The sequence below is a fragment of the Apis florea genome, unplaced genomic scaffold, assembly GCF_048593485.1.
Source record: "Apis florea isolate Af1SG1 unplaced genomic scaffold, ASM4859348v1 contig_3375_pilon, whole genome shotgun sequence".
NCBI lineage: Eukaryota > Metazoa > Arthropoda > Insecta > Hymenoptera > Apidae > Apis > Apis florea.
Window position 1 is genome coordinate 63072 of NW_028256748.1, and position 21957 is coordinate 85028.

At 33.2% G+C, this 21957-nt stretch overlaps 1 protein-coding gene across 2 annotated transcripts in view; it reads right to left on the reverse strand.

Moving 5' to 3' along the window:
• Positions 1-21957, reverse strand: part of Dgk (diacyl glycerol kinase 1) — an 82359-nt gene that overhangs the window by 28538 nt on the left and 31864 nt on the right. For both annotated transcript variants that reach the window (XM_086912304.1, XM_086912303.1), the window contains exons 2-3: positions 16843-16974; positions 14195-14283 (exon numbers count right to left, since the gene is read on the reverse strand). In XM_086912304.1, coding sequence (XP_086768430.1) covers positions 14195-14283; positions 16843-16906 — 153 coding nt within the window. In that variant the 5' untranslated portion in view covers positions 16907-16974. The remainder of the gene's footprint in view (positions 1-14194; positions 14284-16842; positions 16975-21957) is intronic.

The window sequence follows — 21957 nt, forward strand, 5'->3', positions numbered from 1 at the left end:
AAAAGAAAAAGGCGATCTGCATGCTTGACCTACTTTTATCGCATAATAAGTAGTTCTTTGCAATTTTTCTTTCTTTTTTTTTCTTCACGTTCGTTCGATGTTCAATATCTTGAAAAGTGATCTATTTCGCGAGAATTCGGTTTTTATTATTTCTTAATAATCATCGGATATTCGAAAAGATACACAAGCGTAATATTAAACACAATATATCGATTATAGAGAAAGTTATTGAAACGCGATTCTTCAAATCTTTTGAATCTTTTGAATGATGTTTTTCCATTGATCGAAAACGTTCAATCGAGCATGAGCCATTATCCGAGGGATTAAACTACGTATGAATACACCGATGATTGAATTTTCGAATCAGAGATGATTATACGAGGGTAATTAGAAAAATGAAATATAATAATATTGTATCATTCTTCGATCTCCGATAGTTTTACAAAATCCATGAAAATCCTTGACTTATAAAATCAATAACGCGAAACTGGCACCTAATATCTAAAATCTTTTTCAATTCGAGCAATACTTGAAACAACCTCAATTTCTTCCTCGTTTAAAACTTGAAGAGATTACTTGAAATTACGTAAAATAACAGATACTCGTTAACAATGTAGAGTTTTAAATTACTTAAATTCAAAGGATTTGAAGTGATCGATAAAAAAAATATTTCGAATAAATTTCTCGCTAAGATTTCAATCGTGTTTTAATTCGAATAACCAAAGCGATTCGAGCTTTATAGAAAATAGAGGCTCGAGAAGCGATGGTCGCTTTGAGAATGTAATAAAGAAAAGAGATTAGGTCGGGTTTTCGTGAATTGGTCGGCCGGTTCCCAAGACATCGCTTTAATTTCACGCCTTCGCTTATTCCTTCCTTCATCTCGACTTAAAAACGGTGCTTTCAAGGATCTGTGTAAATATTTCCCCGCGATTGCTGAAACTTCGTTGGATATACAAGCAAGCAGCAAGGAGAGAGGAAGATAAACACAGTTTGTGGGGGGAAAAAAAAGACGGACAAGAAACAGCCACTGCAGCAACGTGGAAATCGCGTAGTAAATTTTTCCACAGGGATCCTTCGATTCTTTTTCATTCCTCCTCTTCTATCCTTGTTGCTTTTAATTTTTTATTACAAACAGGAAGGAAACATTCGCGAAACCTGCATCTTTGAGATCGTGATTCCATATTTCTTTTATGCATTTCTTTTTTCTATACGTGCAATATTCGCATTCTCCTTTGGTATTTCTACCTCGAGTTCTACCAAACAAGTTTGTATCGATACGTGACACGATGCAGAGAAATTCAGAGAGTTCCTCGAATATTGCGTAATTCTTGAAATTTCGCAACTTGCACGGTTATAGTTGCATTGACGATATGCAGATCTTCGACGAACGTATAATCGTCGATCTTTTTTTTTTTTATTCCGTTCGAATTTTTTCAGATAATAAGTTCACAATATCATGAATTATACATCCTTTTATGTATGTTTTGTACGATGTTCTACGATACAAGTACAGCAATATCCATCTCGTTATTTTCGCGTTTTATATACTGAATATACAAGAACCACCGAACGACATCGATCTTCTCGTAGTTGTCCAGCTCGTCCTCCCGACTTTTTATCGTTTCTGCCAGCTGTATCCAAAACGTTTACCCAGTTACTCAGTTCGTTAGCGGAAAATTTCGCGGGCGAATCGTGATTTAACGTAACGATGCGTGTATGCCTCGCAACGGTATTTTCGTCCACGTATAGATACACCGAAACGACGATTTTACCGTGAAATCGTTGTGAATTTTTCCATCCAGTAATCTTTATCTCTCTCCCCCTCACGAGAAATGGATCAATTCTGTTGCCTCTTTTTACAACGGTATTCACGGTTATTTTCGAATTTTCACGCAAATAAAAGCCAAAGTTGTACAGCGTCCGTTAATTAGAGTATTCGCGCGAGAAGAAACACGATCGATATCTATTGCGAGAAGAATCCCGTTTTGAGCATTTTTCAATTATTATTTTCCCATTTTCATCTCGCTCTCGTCGTTTCCAATCCATTACTTAACCAGCGAGCCTTTCATCGTGATGCTATGCCGAGAGGGCTTTAATGAAAGATACTCGATTAAAGCGAAACGAGAAAACAAGGCGTTGGTTCCCTTAGCCAACCTCTTTTCGAGTTTTCAAACCGGAAACAGTGATACTCGTTACGGTACACGGGCAAGCATGGAGGGCACACGTTAAGAACGATGCACTTCTTCAATGTGACCCGATTTTTCTTCAGACAGTTTTTGAACACGCGTCTCCGTGGAAACTAGTGGTGCTTAAGAACAATTATTTTCGAGAACGAGCCTCGTATGGCATAAAAGGGATTTCTCTACGTCGACTATCTTGCCAATTTTCTGCGAATTCCAATGGATCGTGCATATGGAATAGAATCATCTGGGAAATCAAGCTTCACCGACGAGTATGAAACATTTTATATGGACAGAGGGAACGAGAAGCTGGTAATAAGAACGATCTTTTTTTTTTTTTTTCAGTTTTTTGATCATGAGACCTTCATCACTATTTCATGGTTACAGATAATTTCGATGACACGTTTAATATAAGATAAATATAGATGGAAGAACAAAAAATAATTATAGATTATTTTTTAAGAACAGCTTAACAGCTTAAGAGAGAAACGGATAAAATATCAAAGGAAAGAAGAGTAAATAAGATAGAAGATGAATAGACAATTCGACAGTTTGCAAACTAACAGCAAGAACAATAAACAAATGATACTAATCTTAAAAAATGAAATCTTAACAAGATGAAACAAGAAGAAAGAAAGATGTAACTCACGAAATAAGTTAGATGAAATAAATTCAATAACTAGAGAAATTAAGAGTTCAAAGGAAGAACTAAGGAAGAATTAAAGAAAGAAAATAACGAAACTTTCATTTCTACTTCGTTTTTAAGAAAGAGTTTATCAATTTCCGTTTTCATTTATCGATTTTAACGATGCATCGATGGATAGACAAGGAATGAAATGAACAATCAATGCGAATTCCCAAAGAAAGCGGCGACAAGTATGCGGTGATTTAAACGGCCGGGTCTTTTTCATCATCGTTTTCACAAGCAACACGGGATACCCGCGGCATGCTTCATCGAGCGTAAATAACTTGACATCAGTGGCCATAATCGTTGCAAGGCGAGATGAGACGACCCGAAGAAAATGTAATATCCGACGGCTCGTTCGTTTCGTGCCTCGGCGACAACTTCCTCTTATGGAAGATATATCCTTTATACGTCTGAACGTGATGTATGATTCTCGAGGTCACGAAGAATTCCATATTTATGACAATGCTATTCTTATTAGCATGGAAACTCGTTGAAAAATTTTAATATTTCCATCTCTTTTTCGAGACATCAATAATACTTGCCAGAGTATGGTCAAACATCAATGTCCACTCCGGTAATGCTATTCAATAATGCTCAAGATCCACTCAATAATGCTATTCATTTCTTCGTTTATCAAAATATCGTTGAACTTTCAATAGTTAGATTGTAACTTTGAAAAATAGGATAAATTGTGTTATATCTTAATCTTCCAATACGTGTTTTATAGAATATAATTTCATTGTTCAACTTACTCAATTTTCATTAACTAATATTCATTAAATAACATTTCATTAATTAAATAACAATCAATTCATCAAGAAATTTCATTAAACAAGAAACATTAAAGGTCTCTAACATTTCCACAACGCATTCCCGCCAAATCAGTAGTACATTTTACGCTAAGGAAGACGTCCATCCTTACGCAAATAGGCCGAGCTCGTTAGGCGTTAATAAACTATACGTATACCGAAAGCGGATCTTTTTTATGCGTTTTACATCCCTGTCATCCACCGTGACGAGATAAATTCCGCGACAAAGAGGTTAGAGAACCTGCAAAAAGAAGATATCCGGTCAATCCACCTTTGGAAGAGGATAGCCACCGTGGATGATGACGCTTTGACCTCGCTCTCTATCTCGTTTCCTCGTCTTCTCCATGCGGATCTTCTCGACTGCGTCACGAATGACGTCACGTAGTAGCTAGGCAACCGCACCCTCACAATCCACCCGGTTTTTCTCCTTTTCTATCTTTCGTTTCTACTCTGCGCCTATTCGTCCATTTCCACGCGTCCACCTCTTCCGCCAAGGATGAATCCGAAGAGTAGGTACGCGAAGAAGGCAATTTTTGCTTATTTTAATAATCTGTCGCAGTGGAAGTTCGTTAATATCGAAAGTACTGTTACTTACGTTTGGACTCCTCCTCCTTTCTTTAAGTTAATTGGCCTGAACCGATGAGACGTTATCGTACTTTTGCGTGCACCATCTGGCTGGTGCAAAGAACGGACGGGGGATGTAATCCGGTCTTCATTAATTGGAATTTTAATTGGAAGATGGTCGATTGCGATTTTAATTCGAATGCTCTATTTTATATATTTTTTTAAATGTTAATTTATAATACGTTTGTATATTTTATGTGTAATATTAATTTTATATTTGTATTGATTATGTATTTTATCTCTGAATGATAAAATAATAATTCTGTGTTGGTAATACAATATTATTGTATTAAATATATATATAATATATACATATATATATATATATATATTATTAATGTATCGTATATTAATATTTTACTTATAATAACAATAAAATAATGATTTTGAGATAGAATATCGTTAAATTATTTCAATGTAATTATCTCTATATTCTCTCTTTCTCCAAATTATTGTATTTATATTAATCCGCTAAAAATACGAATAAATTAGTTGATGACAAAGAAGATAAACCTTTAAAAACTAAAGAAAATTTTCTTCATCGATGGCGTTAAATTATTATGAATCGAACATTTGGCCTATTACATTCTGTCGATCAATTTTACTTGCGATCAACAACGCACGATCAACAACGATTGCATCGTCAGATACGATTCCATTGGACGATCGTAATTCTAGATGATTGATACAATTGCGATATCTCTGTACAAACTTCCAGAAGAAATCCATTCCCAGCGAAAATATCGGCGTATAATGTTCGATATAAAACCTCTTTCTTTTACGAGATTCATCCTGATCTCCTCTTGTTTATTTTCGTCTCGAGTCCCGTGAAATTGTTTTTATACGTCTGGAAATTCTTCGAAAATGGATATCTCCTCGAACTCCACCATCTTTATTTATTTATTTATTTTTTCGCAGCTTTGATAACAGGCGACGATGAATTCGCAAAATTCGAGAATATTCGCGCGGCAAATTGCTTTCGTTAATGTTAATGTTTTATGCATGACAGTTTGACGATACTTGGCCACGGGTTTCTATTATATGGGCGCGAGTTTCCACCTATGGAGGATCGCCGAAGCGAAAGGGAACATTGGACGGGAATATATTTAGACAACATCACAGAGGTATTGTTCGAATGAAATTTTCTCGTCAGGTTCCGCCTTTGCATTCCGGGATAAGAAGACAACGCGTTTCGTCCACGAGGCGAAACTTCGTAAGGGAGATAGGGGATGTAATGCGCGTTTAAATAAATCGATAGTTATATAAAGAGAGGCAAAATAGCGGTTAATCGGTGCAAGAGAGAATGTGTATGAGAGAGAGAGAAAAGGAAATAGGGCGGAAGAAGGTCAGAGTAAGGGTCAAGAGCGGAGAGATATTTTTTCTTCGCAGAAATAATCGTCTTATAATAAATTAAACGCATGGTTCATTTTCCAGGAATAGCTTTGTGCGAGCCACCATCCTTGACGAGTCAAAGGATGTGTAAAGCTAATTTTTTTTTTTTTTTTTTTTATGAGTAGTCGCGCAAGTAGTTGGATCGTATTATATATGAAGAAAGTGTGATGAATCGTTATCCACCTCGACAGATCCGCTTTAAAATTAACCATGATTCCTTCACGCGAGAGGAAAAGATAATTGTGGCCATCATCTTAGCTATATTGTGCCCGTGCTCCATGATATCGCGTTTTCGTGGACAATGGAAACATTCGAGGGATAGGGAAACTTTACTCCGGGGAAATAATGTAGCACGCACTAAAGCCGGGGATTAATGCAACTGGAAGCTTATCCACTTAAATTTTATTCGTGTTTTGCGTGCAGCTTTATTTGTCTAAACGCGAGAACCGTCGAGGATTATTTTGTGGTAACCGGTCAAGAAGATCGGTCAATAAGTTGATTCCTCTCTCTCTCCTCGATAGGGAAGTTTTCTTAAGCCGGCCGATTAAGAATTAAGCATTACTTTTTATGAATGAGGACGATTAAAAAATTGTTGGTCCATTTGTAGAAATAATATCTCATGAAATTTTTCTCTTCCTTCCATTCCTTTCACCCCATTTTTTTTTTTATCTTCGTTCGAAACTTTTACGGCTGTTGCAGTTTCAAAGAGATCCAGAGCTTTTTTTATCCACTGCTTGGCGCTATTCTTTCGTTGTCGAATATTTTTTAAACTCGGCAAACTTTCAACTTTACTTTCGTATAAATAAAAACCACGGAGGCTGGATACGCGAGGTCAGTTTAATCGCAAAAAAAGCAATCGTTGAAAAAGAGGAGTAAAACGCGTGGAACGTTTCTTTTTATTTATATAGAGCGTAGCGGCAAATTTGGTCGTTGCGAGTAAAGAGAATAATTAACTAACGAATATAAGAAATATAATTACTTTTTCTCGTTCATTATATTTCATTTTCATTTAATTTTCGTCAGATATTTATAAAATTATTCATCGACTAATAGAAGAAACAGTTATACAAGCCGAATAAATTCTTCGATAATAAATTTTACACGATAGAAAGAATATTAATTTATCACAATAATTATCTACAACTATATACATATACATGGATTTTAATTAAATACATAATCGAGTTCGTAACGGCTTAACTAGCTCTCTACTAAATTAATCCAAGTTATTGGTGCAACTTTCTAAATAATAAATTCATCTCTCTCGCTCACCCTACAAAGTTTACATCGAAGACGTAGGTAAGAAACTTTGAATCGAACTACCTTAATCAATCACAGACGACGTACCGAAAGAACGACCGTGAATCGCATTAATCCTCGCTCTTTCATCCCCCTCCTCCTTTCATCCACTCGATCCAAGATGGAAATTATCGATCGAAAGATGCAGAAACCGAACAAACTCTTGTCACGAAACATAGAGAAAATCTCGAAGATTGGCTATGGACGACCACTCGATTGTTCAATCAGGAACAAACGGTTCCTTAATCACTCGTTCATTACTCGAGATTTTCATCGTGCTGCGTGTTAATGGCGCGCTCTGGCAAAAGCGTACGAAATTGGCGGAAATTAGCGTGTTTCCAATAAAACGAAGCTGCGTGATTTTTCACGCTTCCGGATTCTGGCACGTGGCCAGAACAGATGCAGGCGTTTCACGAGCGATTAGTCAGAATCTTCTCGACGAATATTTCGTGCCTCTCGTTGCAACAGGATTCCCCTGTCCAATTATCGACTCGATGTTTCCAATTGTGTTTGCAATTGGATTTCAATCGAGATCATCCGATTTCTGGCTCGATTTTCTAATTGCTGAGGGATGACTTTGTCACATCGGTTATTTCAACTTTTACCGTACTTCAATTGGTGTACTCGATTGAAAAATAGATAGTTTTTATCGAGTGGGTTATTTGAGAGATATACCGTTATGTCGGTTTATTTTCTATCGAATCTCGCGAGAATTGTAAGTTTTAGTTTTGATGGAAACAGATATGTCGAACATCAATCGTTCGAACAAAAGAGAATGAAACGATATAATCGATGGTTTCTTGTTTTTATTAAATCGATGCTTTTTTTTTTATTAATATAGATATCCAATTATAAAAAAATGATGTGACAAAATTTTTGTGATTGATCGATCAAAATAAATCATTCTTATTGCTTGAAGTTATTTAAAAAAGAAGCAAATAAATGGAAGAAGAAACTCGATATATGTACATTAGAAACTAGAACAATAATAACTTTTACGATTATGACTTTTATAATTTTCTGTTTTTTACCATCTTCCTACATTTTTAGCGATTATCAATGAAAACCAAAATCGCTGAAATGTTCAAGTGTATCTCACCTTCATATTCTAAAGTTTAAATATAACGCTCTTAAAGAGTGAAGAGAAAATTTCAAAAAATCTAGTCGAGTAATACAAAGTATGAGGAGAGTTAGGGACCGTTGAAGGGTTTAACACCTTGTACGCGCCAGATTCGCGGTCCCCTTTGTTCCATTAAATTGGATTTCGATATCGGCGACCTCCGCACTCTGCACTCAGTATTGGGAAAAGAAAAAAGGCATTCCAATCGGTGTGTGACACAACTTTCCTCGATTTGATCGTACGTCGAAACTAACTTTCGATTCAGTTGCTCGATTATCTTTCATCTAACACACCGGCATTTAATTCCACGGTTTACAGATTTGCCAGAATCCCTGTCGCCTTCGTCGGATCACGTCGATCCGTTTATTGACTTCTTTCACTCGCGTTTATTTATATCTCTGACTCGTAGTTTATTTATTCGCACGTTCGTTTATCGCATGATTTATTTATCCATATCGTTCGACCTCCAATTTATTCGCATTTAATCCCTGTTTATCCGCATCTTGTAAACCACATTTATACGTTTATTTGTGTTTATACGTAGAACATCTAACTGGAAATTAATCGTCTAGTATCCGTCTTTTACCAGGAAATAATTACGAGGTTGGCAAAGGAAAGGAGTCGCAAAGGAAGCTTCGTCTTTTTTTTTTTTTTCAAACGGGACAATAGTTGGTTTTTCTTCGATAAAGGAAAGGGACTCGGGTCTCTACGACAAACCTGATTTGCCGTGTTCAACGGGCGTGAAACGGGTGTACGGGATGTAAGCTGCTTTGCCAACCATCTCGGGTTTCGATAGAACCACTCGTGTTTCTGCGGAGAATCATTATCGGACGTAGTCGATACTCGATGGAGCGTTTCTCTTGCATATTTGACGGGTTAATGGCGGAAATATGCGTTCAAACAGGGGAACTACACGGAACGTGACCCTAAGTTTACGTCTAATTGAGAGTTCTCGACCAACATTCTTGCCCGGGCCGGAATCCGTCTATGTTTTCCTCCTCGTTGCGTTTGAATTTCTGATTTCCTGTGAGTAGCTTTTGTCGGCTCGATTGTGCGACTGGTGAGTTCAAACGGTCGAATTAAATAGGAAATATTTGAATATTGTTCGGGTTGGAAACGATCATTCGATGGAAATTCGATGGAATTTAATTTCAATTTACTTTTAAATAATTTTTAAGATAAATTCTCTTTTGTTCGAGAATAAAAATACACGCGAAATACTTTCATCAAGTTTATGGATGAAATCGCGTTAAATAGAAAATAAATAAATATAAATCGTTTTAACTATATTTAAAAACATAATTTGATTTTTACGATGCTTTATCGAAGATATTTTAATAAATTCAATATTATAATGATGGATAGATAGCTGAAATTACTGGTAAAGAAGATCCTTTGACCTTTCCGATGAACTCTCAACACTTCACGTTAATCCTCTTTGGCATTAAGGTCGCGTGATAGTAAGATAGTCGTGGCACTTAGGACACTTAATTAGAAAATTAGCATTATCGACAACAACCAATCAACATGGAACCTAAACAAACCGAGGGAAATTTTCTTAGACCACACATTCTTTAATTCTTCGTTAATTCAATTAAATTAAAATATTAAATATTAAATTATTGAACTTTCATAAGTCAAAATTACAACTTAGCAGTGTTATAAAAAAAATAGAAGTCTGCTGATGTAAAATTATAAAATAATTCAAATTGTCTACATTTATTTACAACAGAGCAACAATTGATTCAAACAACTCATTCAAATAGTACGCGAAATATTCCAAGATTAAACATCATTTTTTTCTAAAATCGCCAAATAAACTCGTGATATAATAAATTGTAAAGGGGATCGTTTCTCATTTCTATCTTCTCGAGATAATTTCGTTCCATTCGTAATTAATTTTGCTTCGAGATCCCCATCACAAGTTCTCGAATTAACGGCAGAGATTTCCTATCCGCCGGAAGTCCACAGTAATGGACACGCTTTCCCCTATACCGTGCAAATTGAACTTCTTAATGCTCGCCATCATTATCCACGGCGAATATCCTAATTCTAGCGTGCATAATTAATAGCGTGTATTAGGAGAAGGCGTGACAGAGCAAATTGAATTCTCTGAGTAGTGGTCAGTGAGGAGATTTGAGGTCGATCGTGACCGACACCGAATAGTTAACCACGTCTGGCATGTTCAATTATGATTCACGACCAGTGAATAGGATGAAAACGTTTTGCTAGTGGTACAGTTCTTCGTATCATCCCCCCTCCTTTCGAGCTTCGCTTAGAAATTTCAATCCAGTCACTTCTAATTTGAGAAATCAGGAACAGTGAAAATTTTCACTTTGTTTCTCTCGGGTTCCGTAGGAGGGTTTCAATCTAGCCACCTCTAATTCGAGAAATCAGAAACAGTGAAAATTTTCACTTTGTTTCTCTCGAGTTTTGCCGAGAAGATTCGACAGAGGCGAATAATCTAATTTGAGAAATAGGAAACAGTGAAAATTTTCACCCCGTTTCTTTGAAGCTTTATTCTTCGAGTTTTGTTTTAACTAAAATGTACAAATAGTTGTACAATGTTTCATGTTTGAAGCATTGTTCATTGCTTCTTATTCAAGAAAAGTGTGGAAAGTTGGAGAACGGATGTCGTTTATAATCCAAAGCAGTTTTAATTTAGGAAGGTGGAAAAAATTGGAAAAATTTTTCGAAACGTAAAATTTTAATTAAATAATCAATTACTTTATTCGTAATATTACTTTTAAAGCTTTGGTAGTATCGTTAGGAAGAGATATTAAGTGAAAAATAATTGAGTCCAGTAAAGTCATTTGTTAACAGAAACCATATTTTACGGTTCGATATAAACGATGATTAATTTCAGAGAGATTATTTCGAGTTTCCGTGCAATTTTACAATAGGATTAATTATCCGAAATCCTTGTCTATCCCTTTTCTATCACTCTTTCGCAGAATTTAACCATTTTCTGGGAAAGAGAAAATTCGAATTACATGGATGATCGGTTAGTGCTAATCGATGTTATTTTTTCCGCCAAACTGGTCCATCATGATAGATCTCTTTCTCACCCTATAGATAAAGAAAGAATAGTAATTCTGCTCGATCAAAGAATTTTCTCTATTATTTATATCCATGAGTATCCTGTACACATGATAAAACGGGACAAATTGTATTTACGTCAAACGCATAACAAATCCTGTTTTGTGCAAGGATATTTTCATTTAAATTCTTTCATGGATAAACGAAAAAAGAGAATCGAATAAAGATGAACATTATTTACTCGTTTAAACAAAAACAATTTTTGTATAACGGGGATAAATAAATAAATGGATAAGGATTAAAAAAGGAAAAAATTAGTTGGAAAAAAGAAAAATTTGAAAAAGATACGGAAAAATTTCTTGCGTTACATTTGTGGAAGATGGTTGGATATGGAAGGGAAATAAATATAAAGGTGTAAGTGAGCATGATATAAAGGGATCGTTATCCTGGTGGCGGATAACGACGTATACTCGTCTTTCACAGTTTCCCCATGGTTGATGCGCCACCCGACAATCTATCAGTCAGGAGACATTATCAGCTATCGTGTCGACTACGATAACAACTTCTATTCTCATAGTTTTATCATCGTGTCAAAAAATGACACCGTAAATTCACCGCTAATAATCAATTATTATTAATGCTTCGATAAACATTAAAAATAATCTTTTGATGTTATTTGTAATTTTTATGAATGAAGATCGACGTCGTTATATTTTATAGCGATAGATTTTAGCGAAGGATATGAGAGAATCATTTTTTAATTTTTGTTTTTATAAGAAATTGTTCTTCGTTAATTATTTTTATAACATTTCCTAATTTGTAACGTAATACTTGGTTATTAATCTATAGATGACAGAAATCTGAGGTTATCGAGTATCAGATATCCAGTTTCTTGATAAAAGAAAAAGGTAGCGGGGATGTCAAGCCACTCGGTAAACATTGATCTTCAAAGATCTGGTAACAAAGTAGGGAAGACTGTGATACCTTCTCCCAACTATTCTAGAAGAAAACAAGAGACCACTTACGTCACAACAGAAACATTCGCTTTAAAAATGAAATTTCTAAAAAAAAGAAAAAAAAAAATCCAAAGCAATTTCATCAAATAAATTCAACTTCGTTTCATTTATTTCAACACGAGTATCTTGATATCGAGTCTGCGTTTATGTAAGTGATTCTCTATTAAATAATAAATTATTACAGTAACAAAGAATTCTCTTTTCTCTATGAAAATAGAAGAAAATAATTGATCAATCCATCTTATACAATCCATTAGACGATTCGATATTTTTCAAAGATATGAGGTCTTGAATGAATTTTTTCGAATTTTTCAAATTTTTCGTATGAAGTATCGTCGATTTGGGGATACCATTATAAACAACACACGCCCCCGCATATACGGAAACACAAACATACGTAGAGGACATTCTGCGGTATAAACTCGCAATAACTCGCACCTGTTTCTCTGGACTCAGACGTATTCCCACTGTAATAGCTACAGGAATAATCTGAGATTTTATGGGACACGCGTTTCCTCGATGCATACTAATACGTTCTAGCTTTTCTATGTAAGTGTTTCATACACTCCTTTCATATTCTTCATACATGAATGTGATTGCGTCATTGTATTAAGGAATATAGCGCTATACAAACGCGTTTCTGACCAGTGAAGTTTATCTTTTACGACAAGCAGGTTTTGTAACGATAACGATTAAACATTTAGATATTTAACATTATTATCAATAAATAATCAGGAGGATGTTTTTAAAAAACAAATTGTAAATATATTTACGTAGATAATACGTAAATGTATTTACGTATTGTGGTAAAAAATTTGTTGGTCGCGTAAAAAAAATATTATTGTACTTCGATAAACAATTCATTATTGCAAAAAAAATTAAAACAAAAAAAAAAAGAAATAAAGTGAAGATGTTTACCCGGAAATTATGGAAATTATTTCATCGCATATTTTATTATCTATCAGTATTGTTTTATTTCAACCACAACCGACGAAGCAGGGAAAAATGCAAATTGCCAGTACATTATTTCGCGTACCCATTGGAGAAAATTCAGACGACGGTCGACAGTCGACTACTTTTTGACGACTGTATCTGGCCGAAAAAAAAAAAAAAGAGAAAGAAAGAAAAAAGAAAAAATCATAATTATATCGTACTCTGAGAATTAAAGCTTTCAAGTACGCAACGTATTACTCGATCGTTCCCCCGTTGCAATGACGTTGATTCATCTAATTACTCTTTCTACATCATCTTTTTTATATCTTTTTCTCTCTTAAAAATTGAGCATATTTTATGAATATCGTATCTTCCTCGAAACTTTCATTTGAACAATGGAAAATTCGAAATATTAACGCAAGTCGTATTTTTCTCGAAACCAACGAGAAGATTAATGAGTTTGATTGTAAAAAATTAGCGACGCCCAACTTAAAGTTAGCCACCATTAACGATTTAAGTTTTTTTTTATTCTTTTTTCTTATACTATTTAATAAATATATTGGGGAAGATAAATTTAAAAATAATTTTTATCGTAACAAAATTTTACATTTATACAATTTTGGCCTTTCAAATTTACCTCTGCGTTGAAATTTTTCAAAATATTTTACGTAAATACAATAATGCTCATCGATACGAGTATTTATAATAAATACTATTAAAAAAACACAATTATATAAAATTCAGAAAATACTTTCATTATATGAAAAGGAAACTATTATTATGGAAACGAAAATCAAATTTTTAGAACTGTATAAAATTGTACAAAATTTAAATAGAAAGAAAACGAGAAACGATTGGACAAAATATCTTTTTAGAATTACAATATAAAATAAAATTACATGTTAAATGAAAACAATTTATTTCTTCCCCATATATATTTATTTTGATATAATCACTCGATTTTTGATAAAAAGTGTTAAAATTTTTATTAATTAAAGAAAAAATGGAAAACGTATACGCGATAAGATCATGCCGAACAAATGTAATAAACTAATACCTTAGTTTGTGGATTTTTAATTTTTGTTCAAACTTACACCATCTGGATGATATTTGGGCGCACCGCTGGGTGTTGTGTTTGATCCGCAAAACTCAATGAGGACATCCTGTAGCTTTCGTGTGGAATCTGAAACAATGAAGTTAAAAGCAACCATGATTTCCTGTATACGATAGCACCAACTTCCTGTTTACCGGAACAGAAAATGTAATTTCATGAGTAGTGATGTAATGGGTGAAATGCATCGAGTTCTCCGTTTAAAATGTACAACGAAATGTACAACGTTTTGATCTCAAACGTATGAAAACTTGACCATCTTAGATTACGTAAAATTATATGCGTGTGTGTAAAAATATGTTTTGAAAGAGTAAAAAGAAATTACAAAATAAGCCAGAGATCTTTAAAAAAAATGAGATAATTGAAAGAAGATCAAATTGAATGAGATCAACTAAGACTAATCTTATTATTTTAAAATAATTCTAATAAGCCTGTTCTAAAATTTTAAATAAAATTTATGGATATAAATAAAACAAAACAAATTTAAGGAAAATTTATAGTACATATTGCAAACTTCAAAAGATTTTCCATAAAATCGTTACGTTCACTTGATTAAGGTTAAGATATCGGGGGAAGGAAAGACAATAAAATATACTCAATTCTACATTATCAAATCTCTCAAATTTCAATCTCTGTTCTTCACGAATTAACGAAACGATTAAGATTCCTGATCAAAATTCACGCTACTTCCTGATCTTAAAAATAACAAACCTCGCTCAAGTACTCGTAAAACGTACTGACCAGACCTGTCCCTTATTTCTTATTTCTGATTCTATTTCTGAACGAAGCGAATCTTCATCCAACTTGATCCAACGTTCGAGCAAACTTTATCGGGGCAAATGTCAACAGTTCGCGGTGTCTCTCGCGACGACAATTAAAAACGATATCGGCGCGTTGTTACTCGAGCTCATCGAGTGGAAATTGACCGCTCGAACCGGTATTCAGACAAAAAGGGACAGGCGATAAAGATGCCTTTTCGCCCGATTTATTGGCCAGGTTTTGCCGTAAGAAAGAAAGAAAGGAAAAGAAGAGATTTGGGCAGAAACGCGATCGATCGTACTTTTGGGATTCAATTGTTCGCAGAGGAAACAACGACGATAAATTGACTAATAATAGGAGACCATTGGCCTAATCTAGCCAGCGTCGACGTCATAATGCACTTAACGAACACGATATTTTTGGATAGCGACTATTTTCGGGACGATTGACGAGAAATATGATGGATCGTGCACCGATAGAACGCTTGATTAACGTTTTTACATTCGTGTTTCCGGCCGAAAATCGGAAAATCAGGAAATCGAGGTTGGTTCTTCTTAAAAAATCTTGGGAAATCAATGTCGAGAATATTGAATACTGATTGCAATTACTGATTGCTTTTTTCTTTTTTTTTTTCTTTCTATATTCGATCGAAAACAGTATTTCGTTATTTAAATTATTAAAATTGATGAAGATAATAATTATCAATTTGAGTAAATAGAGCAATTAATGTTCATTAGAATATGGTTAATAAACGATGATTGCGTTTTTGACGAATCGTCCGATAGAAATTATATAGCGCTGCCTGGCCGGATAAAGTGGAAATGGCTTGTTACGGATACATAAATACGTGATACGTAAAAGCGCCTTTTCCGGTCGAAAATTCATGATACTGAAACGGAAAGCTAACAATTTCAACGGTGTTTATAGGATTAATAAAACGAAGAACATAAGATCGTAAGTTTTAGCAGAGGATTACATGAGAAAAGTGTGCTGTCACAAAATTTGGAATTTATCCGAAAAGCAGCCGACTTCTGCAATACATTCAAAATGAATTCCAGTTTCTTCCAGACGATACCCATGAATTTCCATAATTCCATAAACAATGAGCTCGACATTCCACGAGTTTCACTCGAGACCTCCGAAAGTTATTTTATTAATCACGCTACGAGTTCTAATCATTTTCAAATGTGTACTTTGGATATTTAGTATGTTAATATATACTTTGAAATGTTATGCTAGTTTCACTATTCGTTACCAAGTCGAGGAATGTTCGAGGAATGCAACTTTTTCGAAATAATTTATCGATTAAAAAATTATTTAAGTGGATCTAAATTTATATTTTTAACACAACTTCACTCTTTCCAAATTCAATTCTGACAAATATTCCGACTAATATTTTTATCCATTATTATTCCAAAATATAATAATACGTTGCGTATAATTTACAGCAAATTTCTTCTTCTTTAATATTATTCATAAAAATAAAAAACAAAACAGAAAATTTAATAACTATTTGCCTATCAAATTCAAGTTTTGAAGAAACAAAATCTCTTATGTATCAACCACTATAATAACTTTAAAAAACTTTAAAAAATTCTGTGAAAATTTCATTCACACACGAGCGATAAAATCTGTCATAAAATAATCTCAACGGGATTTGTTCAAAATATAAAGAGTATTTTTCACGTATACAATCGAACGATAAAATTTTTCATTCTCTTGTAAAGTGCTTTATACCGACATAAAAACTCGGTTACACCGATGCCTCGATTTTTCCGATACTACTGGTTTTCCCTTAGTTCGTATAACAGAGTTTGATTCCCGTGAAACTCGGTGACATTCTACTGTTTCCACTTTTTTCCCTTTACTTACAAGCTGCTAAATCCTGGAGTTGTTGAAATTCCGCCGGTGAGAGCTTATCCCAATGAAAGGCCATCCTTATTTCTGCTCTCTGTCTCCCACAGGACGAACGTCCAGTTGTTCAACGTCGTTGAAAGTCGTCACCTGTAGATGAAAAGATATCACTAGATTAGAAAAAAGCTTTCCAATCCTATTGTCCGTAGAGATGTAAAACTCACATAAGCCATAAAATCACGCGTGAAAATCGACTATACGTAATCGATGATACGTAATTCCAAATGTTGGAATCTCATGGTCGTTTAAAAAGAAAGTATAAGAGGATAGTTTTCGATAAAATTAAGAGCTTGCAACTTTTTTGAAAGTATAGGAATTTAATTGCAATATTTATAATTAAAAAACCACTTGGAACTATGTGGACAACTTTTATCTTCGAAATGAATTCACTCAAGCATACATTTTTAAATTTTGAAACAAGCTTTTTAATCACGCCATAGAAACTTTTTCAGAATTGCCAGTTTTCAGAATTGTGCAAAACGTTACGATACCATTTTTCTATTAGTCTTCAGAGGCGACAAAATAATACTCGCAGTAATTTAATGTTCACTTTATATGATAGAGAAAATCTTCCGTTGTATTATCAATCTTTTTTCCCTTTCATTCTTTTATAAATATTATATAGATAAATTAAATCGAAAGTTCAAACGTTCATTGGCATTATTAGAGATATTATCCCAGGAATAATTCGGTTGCGATTATTCGATAAATATCAGATAATTATCTCGTTTCCACGTTCACGGTTATTTGCTGAATAAATAATTTATCGATCGAATTGAAACGATTATCGTTAACAAAATCGAGAAAAATTCGATAAAATTTAGATTTTCCATTTCTCTCTGCCTTTTTATGCCTCTCAAAAATGATATTTTTATTCTTCGTACAAGTTTGGAAGTTTCGCCTACGGAGTTTTAAATTCAAGGACCTACTTTAGGCTATAAAGGATTTTGTCTAGATATCCGTTTTACCTTTGCAAGAAGTCTCGCGAACCATTTTCCTTCCGTGTCCGTGTCAAAAACGATAAAATCCTAGAGATGAATATCGGAAAACGAGAACACTGAAGTTATCCTCCAAAATGGAAAATGTTAAATTGATATTTTCAAAAGTAATGATTGTCAAATTTTGTCAAAGTTTGTGTTTAACCGGAGAAATTAGTTAGGAAATATTTTACGTATATATTTGCAATATTACATAATCGAGGAAATGTATGCAAATAATGTATGCACGAAGTTATTTCAATATGTATTCTTTGAAAAATATCTCTACTCGATGTATTTTTAAGAAAATATCTTTATGAGACGAAAAAAGATTTTTTTTTCACAATAAATTATTTAAATACCTGACAATTATGTTAAATTAATTCGATGTATAAAATTGCAAAGCATTAAAACAGTCGATTTTACGGTACAAAATCCAAGGAAGGAATTCTCTCATATATAAAAGAATCTCAGTGGTCACTGTGAGAAGACATATAATTCTTCCATACGTATTCTTCTTCTTCTTAGATAACTCGTGCAAAAGTAAAAATGACGGAACATTGAAGAAAGAATAGGGAAAAGTTAAAAGTCAGCAAGAGGACTGAGAAGGACTCATAAACTTCCCCACATTCCATATTTTATATTCCGATAGACAAGCCTAAATTTCCAGGAAATTTAATTTTCACTTTCTATCTAAATGTTAGATGGAAAAGATGGAGAGGAACGATCCAAAACTCGGCTGCACATAGATCGACGAGCGGACAGGAGTCAAGCGTGAAATTACTGGTTCAAATATAGGCAAATATTTTCAAAGTTGTCTCTCTCCTCGAGAAACGTGGAGGAGTTTATCGGTGAATTTCGAGAGAGAAAAATACGAGAGTTTGTTACTCTTATCGTGAACTCCTTCCATCTTCGAACGATACAGCGTTAAATGAGACAGGATTCTGGACAATTTCAGTAAAAAAAAAAAAAAAAAAAAAATGAGATAACGGATAAGTGCGAAATGGGAAATGCGAATCACGAATTCCATCGAGTTTTAAACTAATCCGAAAATTGAAAATCTTTTCTTATTTCTTTGGAAATTGCTTCTTTTTTCTTGTGTTCGAAGAAACGAATGAATAGTTTGATAAGTAACGTGCTCTGGTTGAATGTAATCAGTAGAATTATTATAAGATAATAGCTGTTACAAGTTCATCGTGGAATACTCGCGAGAGGAGTTGATGTTACTTCGCATTAAAGGTTTTTAAAATCATATCTCAAAAGAGTTGAGTTTTGAAAGTTTTGAAAAAGAAAAAAGGAGAGAGGATAAAGATAACATTGCATGATTGATCTTGATATAGAAAGTTTCTGGGTTTGTATAATTAAGGATGATTATTTTTCCTTCCTAATGGTGATTTTTTTCTAGCAAATAATATTTTATTCATTATGAAATATTCGATTAAATTTTGCGTTATTTATAGAAGCTATCGATTTATAAATTCTATCTTCTTTCGCTTTAAAAATTCCACTAAGGTGTACAGTTTATCGCATCATGAGACAGGAGATCCCAAAAGTACGCAACAACAGACATTTTCTAGTACATATACTTTTATGGAGTGAACAATTCTGATGAGAATCCTCGAGAGGATATAATCCAAGAGTGTTACATTAGCGTTCTTAAATTAATGTTATTAAATTCAAATTTATTGTTAAAAAGAAAATTAATAACAATTATAAGTTTTTTGATTTTTAAATTTTGGAAATGTAACCAACAATTAAAAAATGATTGTGAAACTTTATTCCAATCAAATATTGTTTTCATATAATTTTCTTTGATTATATCATTTTAAAATTAACAGAAAATTGGAAAATTAAAAATTAATAAAAAAAATAAATAATCAAGAATTAGAAAAATTAAGTTTTCTTAATTGAAGAGAGCAAAAAATATTTATCGAAATATTTTCAAGTAATCATTTTCATTAAGTTAACTCAAAATTCAAACACTTTTTCAACAAAAAAAGAATATTCCTTTCTTTATTTCCACGATTTTTTTTCGTTGTACCAATACACACATAGAACTTTAAGTAAGATATATCTGATTGGAACAGAGTTGACAAATATCGATGACTCGTCGTGAAACTGATCGAGGATGGCAAAATGCATCTACGAAGTGTAACGTAGGGGTCGAGCGAACGAGTTTTGTATTCGCACGTAGAAACAGCCGTTTCTGAGAGGTGTGTATTCAGAATGATGTCACTGTCGGTCGATATATCACGCAGGTAATGGGAAGACAGAAAAATATATGGACATTTTCGATCGATCGACATCCTGTCAAAGTCGGCGCAAATGCATGTATCACACTCAGAAGTGGAATATTGAATCGCGCGTTTCTCTTATCGATTATATTATACGAATACGTTATGAACGTGCTGTGTAATATTCTCGAATAGAAAAAATGTGTAAAAATAATGAGAAAAAAAAAAAAGAAAAAAAAATATATTTTAATTCTGTGATCGTTTTCCTTGAAAATCTTCGTTCCTTGATCGTCGATTGGACAGTCGATGAGAAAGAGTTTGATTTTCTGTAAGATTCGGTGAAAAGTTTGACCGTGTTGCGAGAATTTCTATAATTGAAGCAGTGAACATTTTAACTAAAGACACGTAGAATTAGCAAAGCTGAGCTAACTTTTATCCACTAATGGAGTAATTCTGTGGCACTGGCGCTCATGTTGTAGTAATTAAAACCTTGTGAAACGACGATTCAGCAATGCATTACGACTAGAAACACGTCGTCTTCTTCGATTTTGATTCGGGTTGCGATCAATTATTGGATTTTTCGATTTATTAAATTTAAGTCTTCAATTAAACCGCACTTGTTCAATAGTTAATCCAACGTGAACAACGAAATGAATATTCGATTATGGCGAAGATAATAAGAATTTAATAATAACAAATCTTTTTAATAACTTTTTAAATCAATATCGGTTATCGTTAAAATACAATATGTAAATATTGGCTATTGTTAAATTTCCGAATAAATGAATAAATTAAACTAATAATTCTCTCTGTCTAAAAAATTGAAACCTAAATTAAAATTAAAATTAAAATTAAAATTAAAATTAAACTCTATCATCAATCAAATTTATCTATAGTCTGCATTAAAATAAGAATCTTGTTGCCGCATAATAAAAAGAATTGATTAAACTAATAAATTAATAAATTAAATTATTCAATAGAGATATTTTATGTTAAAAATGATAATTTTCTAATAAAACAAAAAAATTGTCTAATAAGGATGATTCTTTTAGAGGTAATAATTATTCTTTTGATAGTTCAAAGTACGTTGAATAGCAATTAGATCAAAGATATAATCGAGTTAACCCAGATACCTAGGTTCTACTGGTGAACTTACAGTTCTGTGATAATGCAATGATAAGGGAGTTGATAATTAATTGCAATTATGTTCACGTCATATAAATGAAGGTACAGATTCTTGTTACACAACGCACGATACAATACTTACGTTCATTTTGTGGCTGAAAGTCTCCTAATTGAATTCTCTGTTATTCCTCTATTTTTCATCGTCCACATTTAACTAATCATTTTCAAATATCGTTCTACGCACGCACTGTTCGAAACGAATAAAAGAAAGTAATTACATGGGATTCTGGATTGAAAGATAAACGATTGTTCGGGAAACCAATTAACTTCTATAAATAAATGCACTGCGAAAAAAAAAGTGCAATTTAATTATTGTTTCTCTTAATGGAAGTTTGTTCCTTCGTAGAAAGTATACTAATTATTCGTGACTGCATACGTCGCAGTTCGCTTCACTTATTTAAATTAGCTGAGTTAAATGCTGACCAAACATGCGTTTTACCAACTTGGACATTGTAATTCGTTTACGAAAAATTAATAATTATTATTTTTTCATTTGAATATTCCAAATGTTAATGAAGCAAAAAATATTTCAAATACTTTTAAATTATAATTACGATATTACAATTTATTAAATTCTCAAATAATTCTTAAAGATTGAAAATTAATTTAGAAAAAGTCTTGTTACATGTAAATCAAATTCAAAATAAAAAACATTTAAAACGAATTTAAATTAATCT